The 25,841-nt window shown below is 34.3% G+C and overlaps 3 protein-coding genes across 7 annotated transcripts; 1 reads left to right on the top strand and 2 right to left on the bottom strand.

Moving 5' to 3' along the window:
- Positions 1-31: 31 nt before the first annotated feature.
- LOC106150683 (TATA box-binding protein-associated factor RNA polymerase I subunit A-like) lies at positions 32-6,752 on the bottom strand. Of its 4 annotated transcripts, none has more exons than XM_087005558.1 (12): positions 6,571-6,752; positions 5,519-5,612; positions 4,731-4,885; positions 4,324-4,388; positions 3,969-4,077; positions 3,327-3,477; positions 2,917-3,056; positions 2,455-2,607; positions 2,034-2,115; positions 1,620-1,746; positions 1,118-1,266; positions 37-629 (listed from the first exon to the last, which is right to left on the bottom strand). In XM_087005558.1, the coding sequence occupies exons 1-12, from the start codon at positions 6,607-6,609 to the stop codon at positions 517-519; spliced, it is 1,377 nt and encodes a 458-aa protein (XP_086861684.1). In that variant the 5' UTR covers positions 6,610-6,752; the 3' UTR covers positions 37-516. The 4 variants fall into 4 exon arrangements, with proteins under 4 accessions (XP_086861685.1, XP_086861686.1, XP_086861684.1 ...); XM_013523618.2 differs by having other exon boundaries at positions 39-629; positions 1,620-1,731; XM_087005559.1 differs by lacking the exon at positions 1,118-1,266 and having other exon boundaries at positions 32-629.
- An 80-nt stretch (positions 6,753-6,832) lies between these two features.
- Positions 6,833-9,658, top strand: LOC106162992 (multiple coagulation factor deficiency protein 2 homolog). 2 transcript variants are annotated; one of them, XM_013540454.2, is made up of 4 exons: positions 6,833-7,005; positions 7,790-7,951; positions 8,414-8,571; positions 8,906-9,658. In XM_013540454.2, exons 2-4 carry the CDS (start codon positions 7,812-7,814, stop codon positions 9,142-9,144), a joined length of 537 nt encoding a protein of 178 aa, XP_013395908.2. In that variant the 5' UTR covers positions 6,833-7,005; positions 7,790-7,811; the 3' UTR covers positions 9,145-9,658. The 2 variants fall into 2 exon arrangements, with proteins under 2 accessions (XP_013395908.2, XP_086861688.1); XM_087005562.1 differs by having other exon boundaries at positions 6,879-6,991.
- A 1,124-nt stretch (positions 9,659-10,782) lies between these two features.
- LOC106162997 (homeobox protein unc-42) lies at positions 10,783-21,164 on the bottom strand. Its single transcript, XM_087005561.1, has 4 exons — positions 20,801-21,164; positions 18,833-19,077; positions 12,684-13,022; positions 10,783-11,199 (listed from the first exon to the last, which is right to left on the bottom strand). Exons 1-4 carry the CDS (start codon positions 20,925-20,927, stop codon positions 11,101-11,103), a joined length of 810 nt encoding a protein of 269 aa, XP_086861687.1. The 5' UTR covers positions 20,928-21,164; the 3' UTR covers positions 10,783-11,100.
- Positions 21,165-25,841: the final 4,677 nt, after the last annotated feature.

Genomic DNA, 25,841 nt, shown 5'->3' with positions numbered 1-25,841 from the left:
ACAATGAGTGCATGATTTCCTGTTGGTTATTGAAAATTGATGCCTACAGATGGATACAAGGTTGGTTCTTTTGACCGTTTGTTATTTTACTCCAAGAACAAATTGTGTACTTTCTTTTTTGCCTTTATTGGATTCTCTTAATCTCACTTTCTCACAAAATTAAAAATGTACATTCTTCTTCAAATATCATATGTTTTAAAGTCCAATGTCTCACAACATCCTACAGCCCAAAAGGATTTGTTATTATTAAATGAAATTGAAAATCCCAGGGTCGTGTTTATTGCAGTGCCCAAGTCCAACTTTCACTTGGCACTACACAAGGCCTCAAGTAGTTTGCAACTTGGAGAACAACTGCTTTATTCTCAGCAGTAGCACCTCTTTCTATGGGGTCACTTGTTCATCTTCCATAGAAATGATTATTAGTTCATGATCTGTGGCACATTTCTTGTGCAAATTTCTCACGATATATGTGAATTTAATGTTGATGTAGATTTCGATTCCTGCAGTCAGCATTTGTCACCTTTTGTGGAAAACTATACCAAGATTCTGTCTGTGACATACAAATTCCTCCATGTGTCTTAAATTCTCTTCATTCAAACTCTTCTTTGCTTCTTCACCAAAAGTGTTTCCTAAAATCAAATTTGTACTGTTTTACATATACAGAAAAGTACATATCAAGTATTATACCACAGCTGGTGCTTTGAACAATAGGATAATAGCACTTGTACATGTATTTCGCATACAGGCTTGCCTGTATTTTCATACGATTCAGTGCGTTCACCCTATTGTGCGAAATGCCAACCGTGGTATAAGTCGGTTACAACTACTCACCATCCACTGTATGTGACATACAAGAGCAAATAATCTCTCTGCTGCGCCTTGATATAATTACGCTCTTTAATGTAGCATACAGTGGACGACTCTTTTAACTAGTACTAAAGTGAGTCTGCTTGATAACCAAAAAAAGAGAATTATTTAATACAGCAAGTTTCAGAGGAAAGAAAACTCAAGACATAAAACCCTTTGAGCAAAAATATCTTACGGAAAAGTTTATACATTCAACAAATATATAATGCATAGGTAACAGGCATTTGACGAATTTTCATTATGTAATTACCTGCCCCAAGCAGGAGATGGGCAACTTTCATTTTGCACACTAGCAAGTTTTGGTCTGCTGTTTGTATCATGGAAGATGTGAAATGATATGCAGGCCACCAGTCATGCCTAGGACTCCAAACTTTTTCTACACTGGGAATGTCATCTTTTCTGGGAAGTAAAAAAACATCCGAGACTATTGATTCTACAATGTGTAATGTTCTCACAGTCTACTGAAGTTGTAGTGACAGTTTGCTGAAATAAAAATGAAAATACATTTGCTTGGTCCTTCATCTAAATGACAACATTTGCTTGGTCCTTCATCTAAATGACAACATTTGCTTGGTCCTTTATCTAAATGACAACCTTCAAAAAATCTTCCAGCACTCATGAACGAACTCTTCATTCACTTAAAATTCAGATGTACTACATGTTTATATTTTGCTTTCAGGTAAAGCAATACATGGAGCTTTGGCAACAACTTTAAGTTTAACTTAAGTAAGGCTTTTCATCTATTGTCTTACCCCAGTTTTTCCAATAGTGTCTCTAACTTTTTCCAAGGTGGCTCAAAGTTCTGCCAACAAGCATAGTCAAGCATGTTAAAAAGCAGCTGAAGCACCTTTCGTATGAGATCACCTGTCAATAAATTATCTAGACAAATAAAAAATATGAAACACACCAATGCTTAACAATTTATTTGTAAACAGTAAAATTTTATGAGAGGGATGCTGTTAATGGCATTAAAGGTAAATATATGTAATTTGTCTGTTGTCATATACTAGTATAGAGAAGTCCATCATCATACATGTATCATTGCTCTTTACACTTACTTAACATTATTACTATTAAATCTCTTTCTTCTTCTACCTCAGTGGGATATCAGATATAAATTACAATAACTTTCATCAAAGCATAAATTACACTTCCTAAAAATATACCTTCAGCATCAGTTGCATTTTCTTCCAGCAAATCACACAGTTCAAGCACCAATTCATCTGAAGGCACCAGCTTAACATAATCCTAAATAATGTAAAACATATCAATATCTATATATCACATCATATTTATATCAAATATGATTTATTTTATCATTATAATCAGTCAACTCTTTGTGAACCTCCTAAAAATTAAAGCACATTATGACCTAGAAAAGTATGTATCTCTTAGTATACCTTTTCTGGCACAAACTGCAATGATCTGTAAAAAGGCTTGTGATAGCGCAAACGGAGGTTGCTTATGTTTTCTCAAAAGAACTATGTATTGTTGGTGCAAATGAAACAGTATTTACAAACTTCTACCTCAAAACCAATTAACTTCGATTGTATTTTGTTATCTAATTCATGGCAAAGTAACGGATACCTGAAGAACCTTGAGTTTATCTCCTCTATTTGCATTTTGCCTTTTCATGAATTTGTATAGCATTTTATGTGCATTGGGGTTCTCATCATGGTGATCTCTATAAACTTTCAAAACTTGATATGCATCTTCAGTCTTCTCTGTAAACTCTAGCAACTGCAAAAAGACAGACTCATGCTGAATTATGTATATTCATAAGAGAAAAATTAAAAATCTGTTATTATGATTAAGACTGCTATCCATTATGGTGCAAATGAAGAGGTTACTCAGGTCCATGAGACTTAAATTCTAAATATATATTGTAAGTAATGAAAATAATATATGTAACTGCAATGTCCAAAGAACATACTCAGTCCTATAACTAATATAGACAATTTCAAAGCATTAAATGTATGTATGGGAAGGTACTTAATTCACCTACTGCCAGGTGTAATACCAACTTTAAGATGAAAAATTTCACTTTACCTCAACGTATTTAGTCACAAAGATATCCCACACCCCATATTGTGTTTCTACATTTTTAAAAGCTTCAATGGCTCTGGTTGCATGACTTTGCAAATATTCTTCATCCCATGTCAATGTTGATGCATGAAGCAATGGGTCACCTTTCAAATAAACAGATCAGGGAAATATATCGTAAAAAGTGTTTTTCTTTCAAAGAAAACCAAATGTAAAATGTCCTCCTTTTTACAAGGTTTCAGTGACAAATTGTTAGAAAAAAAACTGACAAATTTGAACTTCATCAAGATCACCTTTAATAATGTATAATGCAAATCATCCCATTTTTCAAAACAAGGGAAATCAACTCTGCTTTCTCTCAAGTCACAATCATCCTCAGGACAGGTACACAAACACTATAACAATACCTTACTCACCATCCTCCTTCTCCTTCAGCTTCTCCATATGTTGCTTTGCCTGCAACCACAAGGTGTAGTACACCATGCCCTGATACAAAGTGTACTGCAGGTCAAGGTACCTGCTTTGATCAGTTGGGCTCTTCTTGAGGCCTCTGGTAATACTTTTAAACTAAAAATGAATTGATTAAAATGAAATAAAACTAACAAATATAAACAAGACATGATTACATTTTTCCCTATTTGTGATCTGTTAAAACTTATTACATTTTATTTTTATAATATATTCCCATGTCAGAATTATGACTGCAAAACCAAATGTTTGAGGATCATGCACTAATATGACATGTCCATTATCTAAAGAAGGTATTAATTGTTTAACAAAAGCATAATTATGATGATTGCTCAAAAACTTCAAAGACAATATTCCATTTTATTATATCCCATACATTCAAGATTTCTCATTTGCAGTTACACAAAAAAATCATGACATGGACCTATCTCAGTTTTAAATGTTCTAATCACACTTTTCAAGTTTTCACAGAAACGCATTTGGGGAAAAACATTTGTTTTTTTTTTTCTTGTGAGTCATATGGTTATTCAATTTATATGTCTCTTCTATATATATATATATATTTTTTTTTGTTTTTTATAAAAGCACACCTTCATCTGCTCCAATGCCTCAGCTGTCCTTTCCTGGTGCAGTAGGTAGAACACATACTCTAGAATCACACCCTTGTAGTTGTATTCAGAGGTTAGATTCTTCAACTGACTAAAACAAAATAATAAGAGAAAAATAATGAAAATCTTATTCTTTACCATAAAATTCACTTTTTTTACTTTTAACTAAAACAGAACCAATAATATTCACAAATAAGACCTTTTTTTACTCCTACTCATTGCAAACTGAAATTTAGTATAAATCAGGTTATTTTGTTTGTAATATTTCAGATATCTGCCATACTGTAGTAACAGAGTAAACAGATATCTTGTCTGAAAATAAAAAACAGAAACTTACTTAACAAGTAGTTCTAGTAAATGAGAATTACTTTCTCCATCAGCATACAGGATTTCACTGCCACCCTAAAATGGAATTGAAATGTCATGCTTTATACTAAAATGTTTTCAAACCATTCTTCAATCATGTGTCTAGATGATTATACTTTGTACATTTTGTCAGAAGTTCACTAGTTTGAATTAACATTATTTATCAATTATTACAAACAGCACAGAAAATATCAAAGCCAACCAGTAAGTCCACTATTCATTAGAAGTAATTATATTACTTATATTAGTATTTAGAGATGAACAAAAAGTTCTCTGATCTCAGAAATGATACTGGTGGATGGTCTTAAATTTTTCAAATAGGTAAAATGGGCACCTAAAATTCAGTTTAAATCAGTTCTGTCCTAGCAACCAACTCACCTTCCATATAGCTGATGCAGTTCCAGAGTGCTCCTTGGTTACACTTTGTACAACCCGTAGTGCATCTTCCCATCTGTGAGTCAGCAGACAGTCTTTTAACAGTCTCAGCAAACCAGGCACAACAGGTGCACTATGTGAAAAATCTTTCTTTAAACCTAAAATAACACAAACCACACAATCCTGAGATAAAGTGAATGTTCATAAAGGGAGAGAGCACATTAAATTTTAGAACCATTCTTACTTACCTGTAAGTACCTGTACCTGTTGTGTAAGTTAATTTACGTAAATAATCTTATGCTGATATAAACAATGAGTCATTAAATATCAAAATCAAATATTTGTCAGAAAATTTCTTAACTAAAATAAGGAAGCTTTCAGTTATTTGCCTTTTCTTTATCAACACGTACATCATTTTGAATGTCTAGACATTTTAACAACTTTAACCAAAAGTGTTTAACTGAAATCACTGACAAACATATTAACATATCATTCATGATTGCATCTTAGGGTATGAAATTACACTCACCACAGGAGTGATATCAGTTAGACATGCTCTGTTTTAGTTCAGATAGATATGAACCCAATGTTACAATGTTGTTTATATTGGATGTACAGCCTTTAAGGATAAACACAATTGTACAGTATACCTATCAAGTCTTAAGCATCTCAAACGAGACTAGCATGATAAGGTGTCACCAAGTCGGCAGTTTCCATTAGACTTTGAGCTCTCAGCATGCACAACAACATTATATCAGCATATTTAACTCCTTTTGTCTTACAATTATTACCTGCATTATAAATTTGTTCTTTTGCTTCTTCCATCCATGGTGTAAAATCACTCTCACTTCTATCTTTAGATACCAAATATGATATCACAGCAATCTACAAAATTATAGACAAATGTCATTTTTATTTTTTTTCCCTTCCATTCAAACAGACAGACTTACTTGGATATATCATGTGTCTACACTTCTAAAAATATTTACTGATATCACTCACAACCTCAAGATGACTGAAGACTCTTGAGTCAAGGTGTAGAGAGTCAACATCACTTGGCATGCTGCTGTATTATTGCAAAAAGGAGTAATACATTTATCTTTCTAAAGATATTTGTAATAAATAATTGCACTTAGCGCAATTACGACTTGAACGAGGAGTAACCATCATTTTTATATCCAAGAGGCAAGACAAAATATGTGGATTAAAACTTGTAACTTTCAATTAATAAAAGATGAGAATTCAATGTAGATTTCCCCATGTAATTACGTCAGGCATTCCATTGGTGAAAACACTTGCAATGACAACCCACTGGTCCCACAAAATGAAGAGCATTGTAGCCATGTAGCATATACACTACGTGTACTAGCAGACGCCTAAAAAATCGAAAATTGGTACTTTTGTAGTATACCCCTCCACCCTGTAACTTTCTGTAACTTTCACTTTTCAAACAGTTTTTTACATTTTCTTGTTCATCTATATCAAAGCTGTTGAAATAAAATGCTTTTGTAATTACCTGTGAACTTTTTAGTAGTTTTAATCACGTTTAATCCAGCCCATTGAAATACAATGTTAGAATCTTCAATTTACACCCGCAGTCAATAACTTGCCGCGTTTTCGTTGGCTAACTCTAAGGTAATTTTATGTGAACAAGTAGCTCATAATAATTTCACAGAGGAAGTCCAAGTATACAATGTATCAATCCTATGTTCACATAAAATAAGGTAGAGTTAGCCAACGAAAACGCGGCAAGTTATTGACTGCAGGTACATTGTAAATTTTCACATTGTATTTCTATGGGGTGGATTAAAAAATTCGAGTGTTTACTATTTCCACGACTTACGCTTAGGTCAACATCGAAATCATCGTTATCTAGTTCCATATCCAGTTTTAACAAAAAGCCATGTAGCAGGGGACCAGTAAGTTTTGAAAGCGGCTCATAGGTGCTTGCTCCTTGTCCATAATGTTGTGCAGCAAGTTGCACACAAACCAAAGAAACCTGTTATCAAATCGCATTTTCCTTCCTTTTCCACGGAAAGAGTATGTTTTAGTCTCAAACACCAATTACTATCTGAAATGCAATTAAATTAATATCCATTTAATGCATTGGAATAAGTATTTAACAATGATATGCCTTATATATTACTATAGCTGTAACTCAATTTGATGCAAAGGAAGATTAGCAAAATTACAAAATCTCTTAAAGGGTATGTTCAGCCTCGATATGAAATCGAAATCGGCTGCTGCAGTGACACGTTGACCAGGTAAATACAGACAGGTAAGATTTTCACACGTAATTTTAATCGTACGTACACTTCCCATGTTAATTGGGGCGTCTAATAGTGGATTAAACTACGCTCACTGCCCTGTGTTGGTCTGCATTTAAAACTTATTTTGCTAATTATTGCGCTGGTGATGTGAACATCTGCGACATCTGTGCACTGAAGCTGGAACGTACTAGTACATAATAATGTCGTAAGGGCGGCTCGCGATTGCCAAATGGTTTGTCGCTTTAAATATCAAAAATTGTTGTTGGAGGAAATTGAAAATATTCTGCTTCTGTTTCGTGTTTTCTTTATTCTTTCCTCTGTTACCTGTTTTACAGCTTGCATGAAGTACTATATAGTATACTTTTTAAATTATAAGTGTATAATATTGTTTCATACGTTGTAAATTTTGGGGGAGGGGGGTATTGTTCCATTTCATAGTTTTCCAAAATGTCAAATTATTCATTTATAATTTTACCTTTTTTCTCTGTACTGTGAGATATTATTGGAGATTTTAAGCCTCTCTATTGGGAATCCAGATTTACTAAAAGCATACTTACTTGATTAAAATATGTGATGGGTTTTTAAAAATATTTTCCATAAAACTCAGATTTGGTGTCTATGAATTAAGTTAGTAGTATATTATGATAATGTTCACTAACTGTACTTTAGTCACATATCTTTGATTTTATGTCAAGAAAAGAATGGATTTTGGGCTTTTTGTAAAGCCATTTGTAAATATAACTTATGCCTTAACGAGGAATAACATTAACCCGATATGATAATGGATTTCAGAGTTCTCTCAAGCCTATTCAGAATGAAGTGGCTATTACTATCAGCAGGGTTATTACTAGTGGGGACTGTACATGTATATGGCCATGGTGAACATCATCAGCAGCCACAGGGAGGTGGACAGAATGTCAGAATGCATGATGCACATCACGTAAATGATGCTGAGTAAGTATGAATTGGTTTATAAGTCTGCTTGTTATTGCCTTCCTCAGGGATATCTAGTGTCAGATATTGTGACTTTTTTGTATGGTTATTTAACACAGTATATACATGTATATAGGTGTACAAAAGATTATGTTATTGTGCATATGATTTATATAAAAATGTTTCAAAGTATTGAAGCAATCGATTAACATTTGCAGCATTGTTGTTGAATAGAAAACATTAAGGGACAAAGGTAAAGATTGAATCCTTTAAATATAAAAATGAATGTTTTGATTCATCCAGCTATATTATACTAAGATAATGAGAAATAAAATCAATACTGGATCTTACGTTGAAGCTGAGATCGAAACATTGTGATCCCTATTTCAACATGAGATCCAGTACTAGATTTCATTTCTCATTATCTTACTTTGAAACTTTTTTTGTGTAGATTTATTGTATTTCTTCTCATTTCTTATTCAGGCATTTGAAAGAACACTTGGATGGCAAAGCTAATGTAGACTTCAGCAAAATGAGCGAGCAGGAAATTCAGTTTTATTATTTCAAAATGCATGATTATGATCACAACAACAAATTGGATGGTCTAGAGTTGAGCAAAGCTATGACTCATTTTCATCATGGTTAGTAGTTATAATTTGTCCTTTGTCCATGTTTATCTGTCCACAGAACCTTAAACCAACTAGATGTAGTTTGAAATGATGACTTTGGAGATACACAGGACTGAGAAATTCTGAAAAGGATTTAGTTTTCTCAGATGCTTGTAACATGTTTATGTTATATTAAATGATGTAAAAGTTATTATCAAAACATTCAACTATTCAAGCTCTTTACCCATAATATCAATCTTCAGTATTACATATAGTCTAAATTTTTTGAGAAGAAAAATATATTTTTTGAAATAAATATTCAAATTATGCCTTCATCATTAGAAAGTTTACTTTGTTTTCTTTGCAGAAAATGATCCAAATAATGTGCAGAAGGCTTTAGCAGATGAGGAGATCAGCAATATGGTGGAGACAATTCTCAGGGAGGACGATTCCAGCAATGACGGCTACATTGATTACACTGAGTTTGTCACAGCGCAGAAGAGAAACCAGGAAAATGCAAGGATACACCAACAACAACAAATGGACCAACATCAACAACAGCAGCAACAGCATATGCAACAACAGCAGCAGCCACCTCATCCTTGAACAGTAGATTACAGCTGAATTTGAATTAAATATGTGAAATAGATTTCAGTGCATATTTATAAATTTAATTGGAATTTTGGTGGAAATGATACATCGACAGTTGACTTTTTGTGCTGTATGGTATGAACCATTTTTGATCATGAAGAATATATGAAAATTTCCACCAGTCAAACAATCCACCTACATTTTAAGGTGCTTTACCGAAAGGTGCTAAGATTTTACACTATGCAAATAATGAATCTCTTTACTTTTATCAAATTATTTCTCGACATTTTCCAGTATAAAACTAGAAACATATATATATATAGTTGTAGTTATTTTACGTAAACATGAGTGATGTCTGCAAGAGCAATTTCCAGTTGACTGTTTTGCATATATAGTTATTTATGCGCGTTTTGTTTAGATGCTAAGGTGTTTGTGATGTTTGTAGAATGTAGACTCTCCATAGTTTGTTTGTCTTCTCATTCTGTGCCTTGCTTCCAATTGACAACTGAAAATAAAGTATTAGATAGTAGTTTCGAATGTGTCATCCCTCAAATTGATTAGCCCAGCGTCGCCATTATCCTAAGACCACCTGTAAAACTATGCCATGACTAATTTCATCACAGTTTGTGGGAAAGAAAATTTAACGTTTATTTATTTATTTTTGTATCCATTTAATGATACAAATTTTTTATTTCTGATTTTTAAAAAGTTTATTTCAGTTAAAAAGTAAATGCTAAAATGCAGCACTCTCAGGTTGATTGCAAATGGAACGAACAAAAACACGTGCCAACAGTCCGCAAGTAAAAATTGAATGACCGCATCTTAATAAAAATGTTTTTGAGCTTAATTATGCTTCAGAAAAATTTATATTTTGAAACTGAAGTATTCATCATTGGCCATGAATCAAGGGAATGGTATTCTGGCCTGGTGAAACAGAAAGGAAGGTGGTAGTCCTGCAGAATTATTGTCACACGACCTGGCAGCAGAGAAGGGTCGCTGGACCAGAATTTCTTCAGATGGATTGATATGTATATGCAGTGTAGTTCAAACAGTGATAAATATTTGGTGGTTCTGCGCAATGATGAAATCTACCCACAAGGTACACCCTGCGTTAGATTTCACTTCGCTAGAAAAAATTGGGAACAGTAAGCCTACGCGTGATGTTTGTCCCGTATTTGGCAGTATTTGTAGTAAATGTGCATTACTGTTTGTCCATCTTGACTGGTAAGAACCACTACCTTGAGTGAAAAGTGCTTATAGTTTTGTTTGTTTGATTGCGTTTAAAGTTTATTTACAGTTGTAATTTATAATAACCTGTCAATCTATAGGCTCACTGAAAAATAAATGGGCCATGTCACTGAATTTTCACATAACAATAATAACATTTAAGACTGTTGTTAATAAAAAAGACTGAATTAATTTTATTGCACCTTTTTAAACATAAACAATAAATAACATCATCTTGGGATATCGAATAAATAAAAACACATAAAGCATGTGCTCTACAAATAGATTTGCAAAATATCCAATAAGAATATCCATAATCATGCTTTGGAATATGAGTGCATTATTAGTCTATGTAAATACATTATGTCCATGTCACACAAATAATCAGAGTATGACATCATTGATATAAATTGTGCAAAGTTTTACTTTTTTAAATATATATGAATTATGTATGATGCAAACTGCACAACAAACAACTGAGCGGCGTCATTTTTGTCCATAAAGAAAACAGCTCTAAAATTGGCACTGATATCTATAGGAGAACTATATTCCCATACATGTACTGAGACACGTATTTCTATCAACGCTTTGTTGAATGGCAGTTCTTATGTATAAAGTATTCTATTGCACATAAAATCATCAACATTTTTGGGTTACTGGAAGCACAATTTTACTTATTTCAAAATAAGTGAAATTCATGTGAAGCTGAACTGCAGCTTTTGAAATAGTTTCCCTAATGTCGAATTACGTTTGGTACTGCAGCGTGTTAGCTAGAGAGGGGTGGGGGTTGTTCATGCGCAGCGCAGTCAGACTCTTGTTATACCAGTCGTCCTCGTGTAGCTCCTGAAACGAAGAATCAATTAGCTGAGAAACGTTTTTCTCGTGCAAATATGTTGATTTTTTTTCATGGATGGATTGCTCCATTCGCGAAGCAATTATAAGTTATTTTTAGGCTTTATGTTTATGCCTGGCAAGGGTAAATGAATCTTGGTACTTCTGTCTATCAAATCAATTTTTTTGTATTTTCTGAAAAATGTAACTGTAAACCAAAAAATAAATAAATAAATAAAGTAATCAAAATGCAATCATATACTAAAAACAAAGGTCAGGTTTTAAAAAATTGGCCTCAAGCTCTGTCCCAAATCGAAATATTTTGAGACAAATTCAAACTGAGAATTTGACATGCTGATTTATTCAAAATTATTTTTGTGCACTTCATTACCTCCGGCAGGGAGGCTATGTTTTCACCCCTGTTTGTTTGTTTGTTTGTTTGTCTGTCATCAACATAACTCAAAAGTTATGGACCGATTTTGATGAAATTTTCAGGAACTGTCAGAAGTGGGCCAAGGAACAGATGATTAGCTCAATAATCAATCAATAATCAATAATAATAATAAAAAAAACTAAATCATTATAGAAGAAAACATAACCTCCTTGGCGGAGGTAATGAAAATTTAGGTAATGAAAATTTAGGGGTGAAACGGCATTGGGTGGAGACTTTGCTGCCTTGGCGGAGATCTGCGCTCTCGGAGTGCTCTTCTAGTTTTAAATTTAAAGGGATAATAACTCTTCGCTTTGGACAAAAAATGAATTTTCCTGGAGTAAACAACAATTTTCCCATACTTACCAATGGTTAATGAATCCATTTTTACATTCAAAGTTAGTCCCTGGTTTTTTTCTAAAAAGTTTTTTTGTTTGTTATAATCTCTTAAGAGATTATAACAGAGAATAGCCATCAATGGAGGTCACGTGGTCCAAAGACAAGCTCAGATATCAGAATAATAGCTATAACTGCCGTTTTTGTGGTATATCATTTTTCTATGAGTTGTTCACAATGTTTTTATTGTGAAATATAGATCTCATACGAATAGTTATTATCCCTTTAACAACTAGATAATCACGTAATGAAAACGTTTTACGCTCACAGTGAAGATAAAAATCCACTGCACACTCAGAATTATTTATATGGCAAGCCTGATACATCCAGCTGAACTGCTGGTGGAAATTGTAAAGCCATTTCGTCCCTCACAAGCTTTTTTTTTTTATCAAATTCATTAAATACTATAACATCAGAAAATGTTTTCATTATGATATTTCATATCGTATCTATTTATTTAATCATCTGTCGCCATTTGGGGTCGATAATTGTATCAATTAGATACTTATCTGATTAAGTCTAGGTAAAATACATTGATTGAATTGTAAACCTTGCCATATATTTGTGACTTAATATACACAGTTCTGGCAAAATAAACTTATACCTGGACAAATTACAACATTTCGAACATGTATTTCACAGGAAGCGAGGGAGAATAGAAGATCCTTACCAGATTGTAATCCGTTGCCATGGAGAGCTGCTGCCTCTGCATCCCAGGTGTGATGTTGGAGATGTTGGGTATGTTAGATATACTGGAGATATTCCCCGGGGGCCCTGGCATGCTGGAGAACTGGGCCATGGACGGGTACGACGACCCTGGCATCTGTGGGTAACGGTTCATAGCGCTCATACTGTTCATGTTGGTGTGCGTGGGATAGGGGTAACCCCGCGACGTTGTCGGGTAGATGTTACGCATCATAGAGTTACAGGTCGGGATGACTGGAGACAGAGACTTGGCCAGCTGCTTCTCTTGTTTGCGGTATTTTGCGCGACGGTTCTGAAACCACACCTGGAAATTTGAGAAACGCATTAAGTGATGGATTTTTCACAGACTCAGATAGGAGGAATCTCCCTCTCGCTCCTTTTACATTTAATTACCTATTTGACCTTAAATGTCACTTTTACGAAAATCTCTTCTGCTATTTTATATAAATCTTTAATCATTGTTGCTATCTACTTTACGAACAAGAGGCATTTTTTACTGTTCCTAAAAACTAATATAATAAATGAATTGTCCTGTCAATTTTCCTTTCAAAACAGGCCTGTACATGACAAGAATGTGATGTTAGCTGGACAACGATGTAATATTCAAAATCACAATACTTTTAATTATTACTTTCTGTAATGGTATTTATTTATTTATTTATTTATTTATTTATTTATTTATTTATTTATTTATTTATTTTAAGATAAATTAAAAAAAACATTTACAGTCCCGTAGCCAGGGGGGGTTCAGGGGGTTCGAAAGAACCGCCCTTTTTGCTAGGAAAAGGTCCACTCTGAGTAAAATTTGATCTAGGTACATGGAGTTTTTATGGAAAAAGGTCCACTTTTTCAGAAAAAGAACCCCCCTTTTGAAATTGCTGGGTACGGGCCCGATTTAACAGTTAAATGGAATATAAACATAAAAGTAAATGGCTAAAAAAACTCTCTAGCTCAGTTCGAAGGAAACAGATTTGTCTCCACGCTGTGCCTCAGGTTTAGTTTAGCCAATCCGAAGAGCTTCTTAAATATGGAAATTTATATTTATTTATTCGTTTATTCAAAAGAATCACTGTAAAATAATAAGATAAAATATTAAACAAACCACACCCGGGTCCGAAAAAAAAGAGTGCTTATAAAAAACACATACGTTATTGAGGTTTAAAATACATAAAATTGTCTACTTTCATAGTACAACAATGTGTTTATTATACTGTGTAAATTCCTGTCACCTGTTTTCGCTACATTTTTAACAGTATTTGCATTTAATGTGATGCTTTGATACTCTATCTACAATAGGTGCGCACGCATATCATGATACGACGATATATATATATAGCTTTATTGCTATCTTCATTTATATGTATTTGCATGGAATGCACAATTCTGACGTTGGGTGATCGAGCACATATTAAGCGTATTAACTTTAAATACGATTTCTGTGATTTTCTTTTAAAAATTAAAGATAGGGGCCTACTGTACACGGGATTTCGTCGGGAAAAAACTACTTTTTACTTCTCGCGAGTCTTTGGTCGACCCGCCCCTGCGCTTGAATTCCATTTTTAATTCACTGGTTTAGTTCTAAATGACTGGTGAGTCATTTAAAACACCGTGTCTTCCTGTACATTTCAGAAGGAACCATCGACGACAGTTACTCTTATTTGAGGGGTTTTATAGATTTTTCTGTCTGAATTGGAAAAGCTTGGGCGCTCTGAAGGATATGTCTCGTAGACATAGAAAATATAACTTTGAGATTTCAAATGCGTTCAGTGTACCTTTAACCAAAATTAGATAGGAACTTTATTCCTTGCATTTACATATTCGGCGATATCGGCATAATATGTCATAAATTTAGCAGATCGACTGTCGCTAGGGATAGACTATGATTACACTCAACTCAAATTTTAGAATATTAAAATTGAAGAATGCTACGCATTATGTGTTAAGATTTATTTACAAAATACGAATTCATAACTGTTAGATCCATTGCATAATACATTAAAAAGCTTTCTTTCGTTTTCCTATCTGACTTTTTATCATTCCATCACTATTATCATTGTTGTTGTTGTTTCATGGTGAACAGCGCATCTTTTGCATCTTTAATATAGGTTGTTCTTAGACGTCCCTTGTTGGATGAGGTGAACCACCTTACTTCATCAGTTTTATTTTTTGCTATATTCTGATGGTGATAAGTGCAGTCACCAAGCTTGTCTTCAATCTTTTATAATTCTTAACTCCCACGAACCAGAACTAAGTGCAGGATATACATCAATGGGCAGGGATTTCAAGCAAATAAAATTTACACTATCTGGTCCATGCGATTAGGGGAAACATCATTGGCATCAAAGTCATCTGTTGTTCCATTTTGTTTTATCGGTGGTAACTGAATTTTTTTCGACGAAACTTATTATTCGACGTACGCTTATCATGGTTATTGATACCTTGTACCGGCAACAGAACCATCTGAAATATCACTGTACTTTAGTCATCAAAACATGTCCACTTTTGCTTGATCTCTACAATAAGTAGATAATTGGCAGATATCAATAAAACTACTGCTTGCAGGTAAATTCTTCTTAAATCCTCTAATCCGCTGGACTCGAGATCACCAAGTGGAGATCCATGGCAGTGGTTGAAGAAATCGAGGCAGAGCCGAAAATGGTCGAGATTTGTACAAGTACCATCCACTAACAATTGATATCTAATGCTATTGTATGTAATCTTACCTGGGGGATTGAAACGTTGCCATCTACACTGCTGTAATTTAGTTTACTTCATTGTTAACTTGTTGAGGAATACAAGTCTTCACCCTCGGGGAGGGTTAATGGAATGCTTGTAAGAATGGAAACGAAAGGACAAGGTACAACTTCAGAAAATCTAATAAATTTACCAGAGTATAGAAGAAGTGATCCGCATAAATTACATTTTCGGACTGGATGATACGTGGCAAAGAACGTAAATTTCTCTTGATTTGAAAAATTGAATTGTCGTACGTATCTCTTACTAAGTTAAACTTAGTTCAGTGTGAGGAGAAGGATTTGGATTTCAATCTTTTTGCTTTCCTCAGATTTTTTCCGTGTCTCTCTGAATGTCGAACTAATTGACTTTTAAGCGGATGTGTAGTCTTCCTTGTCTGTTATCTGGCATTGAGGTGATATGTCATTTTTTTACCCAATTAACTGCATTTCTACATTCAGAATTATTTGCCACTTTTTGTATTCAATAGGATACACATTTCTAATACTGAATCCTTGAAGCAAGACAAAAAAAAACATTTCAAATATTTCTGTTCAGGGCAAATGAAAAAGTAGATAGAAAAAAATAAACAAGCATTAGATAGATAAATGGAACATAAACATAAAAGCAAATGGCTAAAATAACTCCCTAGCTCTGATGGAAGGGAACAAACTCGCCTCCACGCTGTGCCTCAAGTTAAGTTTAGCCAATCCGAAGAGCTTCTCGACTCGCTGAGGTATTAGTTAAATATGGAAATTCTGGTAATTTGATTAGTGTTTCAATTGACATTTCTCCTTCATTTGGGACATGATTCAAGTGTTCAATTATCACCGATGCAAGGCTGTATTACCATACGAAGGCAAATTCATGTATAACACCTGCTACCGTATTCCTTACCGCTCGCCAGGCGGACAAGAATTGTGAAAAAAAAACAGCACGGCGCCTCTTTTGTCCGCATAGCTAAGAATAAATTGGAGCGTGGGGATAATCAAATCAACATTGCGTTCAATTTTTATATGAAGTATGTATATAGTATAATTATCTTTATTTTGTGCTTTAAATCAATTAACATAAGACATAATGTTTGGATTTGAGTAAACAATATCTAGAATTCGTTGGCTAGACATAATTTTGCAAGTTTTGTTGGAAACATTAGATAACAGTATCCAAAGTTCCACAAACTTTTATGCTCTGCAACTAGTATATATTTGGAAACATGCTTCATCTAAAGAAACGCCATTTTGAAAATGAATTCCGACTTTTGAAAATAGGTTTTTAATCTATGGATAACAAAAAAAATCCAACGCAACACATAAATTTCAATTTACTGACATTAATCAATTAACTCCCGTTGATTAATTAACAATGGGGTCACTAATTGAAAGCAAATTCCTCTCAGTCTGGGACCATCATCTGGGGGAGAACAAGATGGGGATGACATTTTAATTGCTATCCTGTCTGCCCGATCGAATCCCCGACTTCATTAGGGATCGATTTGTACCGTCTTCTTTTTCAAACATACTCACAAGAAGACTCGAGGGAGTTGCGAAAATAAATGGGAAATGACAGGCCTTCTAATGGTAGTGAATACGGCCCAGTGAAGGCAACAGCAAGCGGGACTAACTCGGACCCGGAGATACTGAAGCGGAAATTGTAACATTGCATTGGTTAATGCATGGCATCTTTCGCCTGTGGAATACACAACTGGTGAACGAAATTGAATTTTTTTGTCTCTTCCCTGTAGTTTTCAACTCTTAACTTGATTCACACTTGTGCCTCAAAACTTGATTATGATCAAGAGTCGGTTGAATATGGTAAGCAATAGGAACAATTGACTTCCAAGAAGGCAAGTTTTATGAAATTAATTCATCTCGTTGTTTGAGCAGTGATTAGAACTAATGGGATATCACTACTCGTCTTACTACACCATACCACCCATACTATAGAACGTAGGAAGGTGCAAACCCAGGCCAAAGATCGGTTTAACTAAATAGTCGGCAATAGAAATCACAAATTTATAGGTTTCCATGTTATCAAGGAAAAGTGACCAGGTCAACGGAACCTTTGGCTGAGTAATTGAAAACACTGAAATTGCCTAGTTAAGTATAAAAAGGCAATGTCAACAAAGTTTGTAAATATTCTATAAGTTTTAAAAATCAGTAATCAAATTGTTTGCATGTTTCATTCTTATTAATGTACTTAACGCGAGAGTGCATTAAAATGGAAAGTCAAGGACGAAATAAAACTTCCAAAGCATATCGAAAAACTTTTTGGCGTAATCACAAAGATCAAAGTAATTGGAAGCGACAATAAAAAAAAAAAAAAAGGACATAGTAAAACTTGAGCGGCAAAAGTATTTAATACGTGGTCCGATATTAAAGTAAGTGTTGTTCGGCAGTGGCATGTCTTCATTATCTCCTTTAACACTTGGCACTTACACAAAGATCTCAAGGACATGGTAACTAATTAAATCTTAACCGGCGCGTTCTTACCGACGCGGAGCATTAATTTTTAAATCCTCCGGGTTTAACAACTCACGAGCCATTTCTTTTGGATTTAATGCACAAGATGTACCTTGAGAATTCGAACAACGTGGTGTTATTCTTTACCACTTTTCCCAAATCTAATATTGAAAACTGGCAATGGAGACATTATCATCTGTACACATATGTGAGTGAGATCTTATTTCTTTCATTGTAAATCACCAATTATCTGCAATCGCATTTTTTCGATTTAAAAAAATGAATGATATATTATCCAGTCCTATAGAAGCACAAAAAATCTCATTCTGGCTTTGAAAATCAAATTAGAAGATTTAAGTCAGTAAAATACTAATATATGCATCAGTTGCAAACGCAGGAACGGCAATTGATAATTGTAAAACGCTGAACTATTTTGCTTTTGTAGAAACTTTTTTTAAAGTAGATTTGAAACTGAATTATTTCATTGGTGACGCTTTTTTTCATTTTCAGTCATTTTATTGGTATGACACAAGTACGTAAACTATCAGGAGAAATGCGATTGATTCTTTTGAGAAATAAAAATCTTTAAATTGACAAAATGTTACTAAAATCAAGACCGAAAGAACAATATACGTGCCTTTCATTGTCATAAATTTTCATGTTTTCTCTTAACGAGAAGTGAAATGGAAGAAATGCGCTTAAACGTTTATTTTGCTCCAGGCAAGAGACGATTAAACGAGGTTTTAAAATATATTTATTGTTTTTATCACTGTGGAACTCGTTAGAATAACGGTCAATGACTTCTGAAAATACTTTTTAATTTCTGAAAAAAAAAATTTTTTTTTTTGCCAAAACACCGTATGAGACCCATTAAGAAAATTTCTAATCATTTTCATAAAAGCTCCATATATTGAAATACCTGTATTCTAGCTTCGTTCAGTTTTGTTATTCTTGCCAACTCTTCCCTGCAGTAGATATCAGGATAGTGGCTCTTGGCAAACGCCGCCTCCAGTTCTTGGAGTTGCTCTTGGGTGAACGTCGTCCTGTGCCGCCGCCGGGCCGGGGTGGGGCAGGCTGCAGGGTTGTGCCCGGGGGTGGTCGTGCTGCTTGAGATGGAACCCGCCGTTCCGTTGCCGTCCGATTTCAACTTCTTGAAAGCGCCTTCTGTAATGTATGATTTATTTGCTTATTTATTTGTTTATTTATTTTCAGCCTAGTATTTCATTCCAAATCGTTTGTAATTTTACTTAATTTCAGTATACCGGTTGTCAAGTCAAATTGTGTATTAAAATCAAAGGCAAGGGAGTCAAATTATCAGCGTGAAACACTCCATTAAAAACCGATTTTTTTATAACGAATTCCATTCTTTTTACTCAATGCTCAATGTAAAATTCACTTTCTTTATTTGTTCAAGACAGTTTATCCAAATCAACATTTTCCCGATGTCACTGTTACTTCCTAGAATTAAAATCACCTCGAGCCAGTAAAAGCTTCCTTCATACCCTATTTTTTAAGGGCGAATGGGGGTAAATATTGTGGTAAACTCATGAAGAAAAATGAAGTTGACAAATAAATGCCATTTGAACTAAATACAATCGTTAACAATCCAACGTCTCCATTATATTTGTTTATGTTTTTATATATATTTGTGGGGAGATTAGAGTTTTCTATGTTTTTAAATTTAATTCTATTTTTTTTTTTTTTTTTTTTTTTTTTTTTTTTTTGTTAAATGATATATCCCTAATATCTGTTTTAGAGTTACTTCTAAAATGAATTGTGATTCATAACATCATAACTTAAGTTTTCAAATAAACGATCACAATTTATCCATATAAAAGGGAATGCAACACAAGTTTGGAAAAACTCTTTATACAAAGTAGAAAGAATTAAGCATTAATGTTTTTGTAACTAGTTATTTTCAGTAAAGAGATCACTTAAAATGCCAGATAATCATTTAAATCGGGTTAAATTCATAAATTGTTAATTCTGTTTTTAATAAAAAATATGGTGACTCAATCAACATCTTGTTTTCGCACTATTTTAGAGGATATTTCCAGGCTCAATGAAATTCCAGGCGGTATCAGTTTCTTTATCCATTTGTTTGCTTATTTAATACCATTTATTTTCATATTTTTTTACAAAATATTATGATAGATGAAACCACTTATACCTGACCGAGGTAGTGGGTTAGCACAGCTCTCAAGTGGGCCTGCATCAGCAGAGACAGTTTAACTTCAACAATGATATTTATTAAAATCTGTCTTTTTTACTGGACCCAATGCGTTTAGGTGTAAAGAAAATGCCAAATATAGTGTAGCATTAATTTTCACCTTTCCGATGGATAGGAGATTTATTTTAGAGAAGAAATATACAAGACTTGTACGTTTCTTAAAACTTATACGAACCGTCTTTGTTATTCACCTAAAAGATACTGAATATCCAAATGGTTTAATGAAGATAAAACATTTCGTCGTCACCTCAGGAGGGTATTTTACCTGCAGGAACACCTTATGTTCATTATGCTCTGAATGACGCCTAACACCTTATTATTCCAGTTATCCCGCCGTGTTATTGTTTATAATCTCAGCACGATATGTAAGATCGGGCTTATCAAAGTTAGAAATGTGACACGCAATGACTTCTTAGCCCTCTCAGAAATCTGCTACAATTTGAGCTAAATCAACTCACGGGTCATTTAACTTACCCTAGTTAGATTTGCTTTGGTAATCTCATTCGATCAAATAAACGCATTAAAGAATCCAGTGTGTAGATGACTGTGGCACGCGTAAGAAATGTGTCAGTGATACTTTAATCCTCTTGATTAATTTTTTTGGGCAAGCGATCAACTATTGACAAGAAATAAATATCAAAATCATTTAGTACTTACCTAAAGGATCAGCCATGCTTCTTCCTGTTGCGGAACTTGCAGTTGAATCTAAGGAATACAGTCCAGCAAAATCGTCACACTTTTTCTTTTCGCTATCTAAGCCTGGAACGCGTTGCTCATCTGCCATGAATAGTCGTAAGTTTTGGGCATCGGGTGAAAAAATATTTACCTTATAATTCTTTTTTAAAAACCGTTGATGCAGTATTGCTTGAGTTAAGTATAGAATTATAGTGGCGCAAGAGGTTAAACCACTAGCAGTAAATCAGATGAATGTAACGAAATTTTCATGTGATCGAACTTTATCCTTGCTTCTGCCGTTACGTACGTGAAGAAATCATCCAATCTAAAGACACCTTGCATGGAACAGTCCTCTCAGGGCCATAGCACCACTGTGAGTCGTCTACCGATTGGTACATAGAATTAATTAACAATGAGCGTTAATGCACAGGGCGGAGAGAGTGACTGTGCGTTAATAATGCACCCACTGTGCGTTATTCTAACCTTTGTTGAAAATGAAGTGTTTGAAGATGAGAGGAAAATGCTTCATAATTGAGGGGAAGAAATGAGTATGCATCACGCCAAATGTCACCTTAAATTAAGACAAAAGTTACATTTAAAACGGTGTGGTACCAAGCGTTCGTGTGTGTTTATCCATTGTTTGTCATTTGTAAAATCCACTAGAGCACACATGGGCACTATTGGGCAAGATTACGTATTCTTGCGAGGATTCTGAGGACAAGTTAGTCAGAGTAAGGCACGCGCGCGCGCCCAATTAGTGAGACACGCTCGGCATTATTGAACACACCATTATTTTTTAAATAGGTAAATTGACTATCGAGACTTTTGTCTGTCGAGCATCCTAATTTTGCCTTCATTATTGTTCATTTTGAGAGTTTTTTTTTTTTTTTTTTTGTGAGAATTTTCTTCACCTCATTTATGAAATTATGAGAGGAGTAAAAAAAAAGACTTAGAATTGGTCCTGCAATTGGTTTGTTTATAATCTGACTACTACAACGTACCACTACTATGAAAAAGAAAAACCTGCTACAAAAAAATAAAAAACGGAAAACGGTAATGGCAACATTATCCATAACAGCATATCTAACCAACTCCGACTAATATGAAATTCACATAAAACTTCATTCTGCAAAACTAGAACAACTTGCTGCAGAATCATCTGTAAGATGTGCACTTACACTTTTTCAACTGGCAAATTGCGATGATTCTCTTAAAATAGATGCAAACTTCTTTAGGCAAGGACACCGGGCTTTTAAAAAGCATCACTGCGGTTACATGAGTTCATCAATATAAATACAAATTTTCACGAGCAGTTTTTTATTCGGTCATGTGAAGCATCCATTGTAGCAAAGAGGAGGCTTCATTAGATTGACTAATGGTGGGTCTCCTGCCATTCTGCATTCAATTACAGGGCTATTGATGCTAAAAGTAGAAAGTCGACAACTCCGCCGCTCACCGCCGCCAGGGACGGATCCAGGATTATTTGAAGGAGGGAGGGGGGGTGTCGGAGCGACAGGCCTCGGATGCGAAGCCGACCATCACCCCCTTGGCGTGGGGTTCGGGGCCTGCTTTAGGGCTCCTAAATTTTTTTTGGTGTTTTGGAGAGCAAACAGTGCCCTTTGGTACGGTTTAGAACTATGTTTAAGCTACAGTATTCAAAATTCTAATATCAAGAGGGGAATATTGGTGTGATATATTTTTGAAACCGAAGGGGAGGGGGGTCAGGACTCCTTTGACTCCCCCCTCTAAATCCGCCACTCGCCGCCACCTGACAACGTCAAAATAAGAGAGGTTGTGGATTTTCAGGGATAGATGGGGTTATTGTTTCTTTGTTTCTTTTATAACAGGAAATTTTGATAGTGATGTTTGTTCAGATATCCTTCACAGTCATAGGAATTTACAGCCAAATGGTTTACTCGACTTTGGTATAAAGTTGGTGAATGTGATTTACATTATCATATTATAGACAAGATGCAGTAAAATGACATTGAATATATACAATAAGACTCTGCAATCTAAGGGATAGGTTTAAAGAAGCCTTAGCGGTTCGTCTGGGAATCTTTCAAATCGACCTATTAAGAATTTATTTTGGAAAATAGCGTTAGTGTTCTCGTCTTAAAGTTCCCATTTGTTTCATACACCATTGTTAATATTGATAAAAAAAATAACGAAGCTATTGTCTTTAAAGCCAAAAATATGCAAATCTTTTTTATTTGAGAAAGGGTGTTTACAGAAAAGAAAATCCCAGTTCTGTGGTCTATGGATTGAAAGAACTACAAAGGATACCGAGGAGGAAAATAGAATTGATCGTTATAATATCAAATTGATTTCGGAAATTGCCCTGCAACTCCGAGCAAAATGCAATCGGCACATATCAATCCGTTTCATCAAATCGCAAATTCAACTGGTTTTAAGACTGATTGCAGGTTAATTTGTTCATATCGAAATGATTGCCTTTTAAAGAACTTCATGAATTTTATCAGCGATTGGAAATTGGATTTTTTCAAACTCTAGCGCTGACCAAGGCATTTGAATGATTTTGTTTTCTGTCCTGTGGCACCTTGTAATGAAATAGCTTCAGATTCGATCGAAATCAATTTGCTGCACAATCCATGTTGCTAAAATGGAGACGACAGTAGACAACACCACGGCTGAGCGATGTCTCATATCTCTAATGAACAAAGTCTTCCTCCGTCACAGCAAGTTATAATTATATTCATCGATGCAGTATTCCCTACTGTGGACCTGCTGTTTAATCTGGATACTGTTATTGTTAATTATTCCCCATTAAAAACTAATATCACAGTGAAAAGTTAGTATGAAAAAACAATTTATCAAAATGCCAAGTATAAAATTTGATAGTATAATTATGAGCACATGAAGTTGGTAAAATCTGATAAGTAACTTTCCTTTTCGCCATAAATGTTATATGGTGTAATTATACTTTCGCCATAAATGTTATATGGTGTAATTATATATGATAGTCCTATTTAAACTGGAAAAATATTACATAAAATGTTTTTGTAATAGATATGAGTAGATAATTCCAATATATTCTTAACATCGGTAAATATTACTTTAAACAAACATAATAAATGCCAGGATTCTGGAAGGAACATGTTTGTAAATGAAAAAAAGAGCACAACCCCCCCCCCTCCCCGACAAACACACACACACACACACACACACACACACACACACATTTCAGCTCTTCTTCGGATCTCCCTATTGGCCTAATAAAGTGCACAGATTTTCGCCATAAATGTTATATGGTGTAATAATATATAATAGTCCTACTTTAACTGGAAATACTAAATAAAATATTTTTCTCGGCTATTACCTCTAGTAAATGGTTAATGTGTGGATAAAGAACGATACATGTTTCTTCTGCTCTTTTCGTTAATAATTTCTTAAAAGATAAATGAATAATAAATATAATCCAGCAGTCCCTGTAATAGATGTGATTTCTTAAAGCAGCAAATTCCAATATATTTTAATCATCGGTAAATATTGCTTTGAAGAAGAATAATAAATGCAATATTACAAACGTAAGGAACGTATTTGTAAATGAAGGAAAGAGCACACTCCCCCCCCCCTTCAGCATACACACACACACACACATTTGAGCTCTTCTTCAGATCTCTCTATTGGCCTAATGAAGTACACAGATTTGATTCCTTGCGCAATGAACAATGAAATAGGAAGAGCACATTCAGGAAGCGAGATCAATACTTTAAAATTCAATCAACAAACAGAAAATTAACTTCCCAATTACATTGACATCGTAATCGACGGTTTGGGCCTAATTGGACGTATCAAAAGGAAAAGTTAATCCAATGTATACGCGGTGTTCTTGACGCTAATGAGCAGATAATTTCTGGCTGATCACTCCCGAGGTTTTCATTTAGTCATCATAGCTCTGTCCAGGAATGTGTCAAGCACATGCTGAAGCGGCACGTGCAAACTTCCACGCGCCGAGATTATCATCAGATCGCTTAAATGTGATATACATCGGTCTGGTTTCAGTAGCAATTCAGGATAGTGAAAAAAAAGTATTAATTTTAGCTAATGTGCTTTACACTTGTATGTGAAGGATACTTAAAGGACTACTGTTTATGCGCATCATCTAGCAATAAAATTTTGTCTTTTTTCTTAGAAAACAAAGTATTCCATTATGTCTTTAAGATTGTTTTGAAAATCTCGTTTTCAAAGCTTTATCCCATTATTCATTCATTCATTAGTTCATTCCCTCATTTGGTATAGTGTCATATGTTACATGTTGAGGAAAACACCCAGCCCTTCGGGCTTATAGACACTTAACGATTATAATTGTTTTTGTCTTACATAGCCTATATATCGTATATTGTTACTATAAATTTTGCAAGCTGTCATATTTTTCGTAATGTACATGTATTCTAAAGAACTTATCCCATAAGACTGAAGACCCAACGTATTATTAAATTCAGATCTTTCTTTTGTATACAGTACACTGAGGTAAGAAGTGTTTTTCATCTATTTCTTTTATTTATGTTTGTATACGTGCATGTTTCTACATAAAACGGTAAAATTCCCATTCGAAATTGACCCATTAACTAGAGCAAATCAAACATCAAGCAGCCAGGGTGGATAATGTACGACGGCTAAAAGATAAAAACGCTCAATTCACAAAATTGTTTTCATCTATGATATTTTCCAAACATGTCATAGGTGGTATTTTCCCGCCTTGGGATGTATTTTCTCAAATTGCCAAAATGAATTCATTTTCGCATAAAAGTGAATAGCACAAATTATCCAAAGGTTTCCTTTTCTACTTCAATTTGCATCGATTGGAGTTCCTTTTTTATTCATTGCAATGGAAAATAATTTTAAAAAACGATCTCATAAACGTACAGTATCAGCAAATCCAACTAAATACAATAAAATTCTCTAAAACTTACATGTGAGTTACGGAAATATAATGATACTCGTGAAATGAAATGAGAAACCTAGAATAACATTTTTTGGATTGCGGTCAAGGTGAAGT

This window comes from Lingula anatina, chromosome 2, assembly GCF_051362555.1.
Source record: "Lingula anatina isolate TDL-2025a chromosome 2, LinAna3.0, whole genome shotgun sequence".
In the NCBI taxonomy this organism is placed as follows: Eukaryota; Metazoa; Brachiopoda; class Lingulata; order Lingulida; family Lingulidae; genus Lingula; species Lingula anatina.
This window is presented reverse-complemented; position numbering and strand designations above follow the sequence as displayed.

Coding starts and splice junctions, on each gene's coding strand:
- LOC106150683 (XM_087005558.1), bottom strand. CDS start 6,609: ATGGAACTAGATAACGATGATTTCGATGTTGACCTAAGC. Junction 5,613..6,570: donor ATTTCGATGTTGACCTAAGC/GTAAGTCGTGGA, acceptor ATAATTTTGTAG/ATTGCTGTGATATCATATTT. Junction 4,389..4,730: donor CTGCATCAGCTATATGGAAG/GTGAGTTGGTTG, acceptor ATTCCATTTTAG/GGTGGCAGTGAAATCCTGTA.
- LOC106162997 (XM_087005561.1), bottom strand. CDS start 20,927: ATGGCAGATGAGCAACGCGTTCCAGGCTTAGATAGCGAAAAGAAAAAG. Junction 19,078..20,800: donor AAGCATGGCTGATCCTTTAG/GTAAGTACTAAA, acceptor CATACATTACAG/AAGGCGCTTTCAAGAAGTTG. Junction 11,200..12,683: donor TGGCAACGGATTACAATCTG/GTAAGGATCTTC, acceptor TCTTCGTTTCAG/GAGCTACACGAGGACGACTG.
- LOC106162992 (XM_087005562.1), top strand. CDS start 6,894: ATGCAAAGGAAGATTAGCAAAATTACAAAATCTCTTAAAGGGTATGTT. Junction 6,992..7,789: donor TGCAGTGACACGTTGACCAG/GTAAATACAGAC, acceptor AATGGATTTCAG/AGTTCTCTCAAGCCTATTCA. Junction 7,952..8,413: donor CATCACGTAAATGATGCTGA/GTAAGTATGAAT, acceptor TTTCTTATTCAG/GCATTTGAAAGAACACTTGG.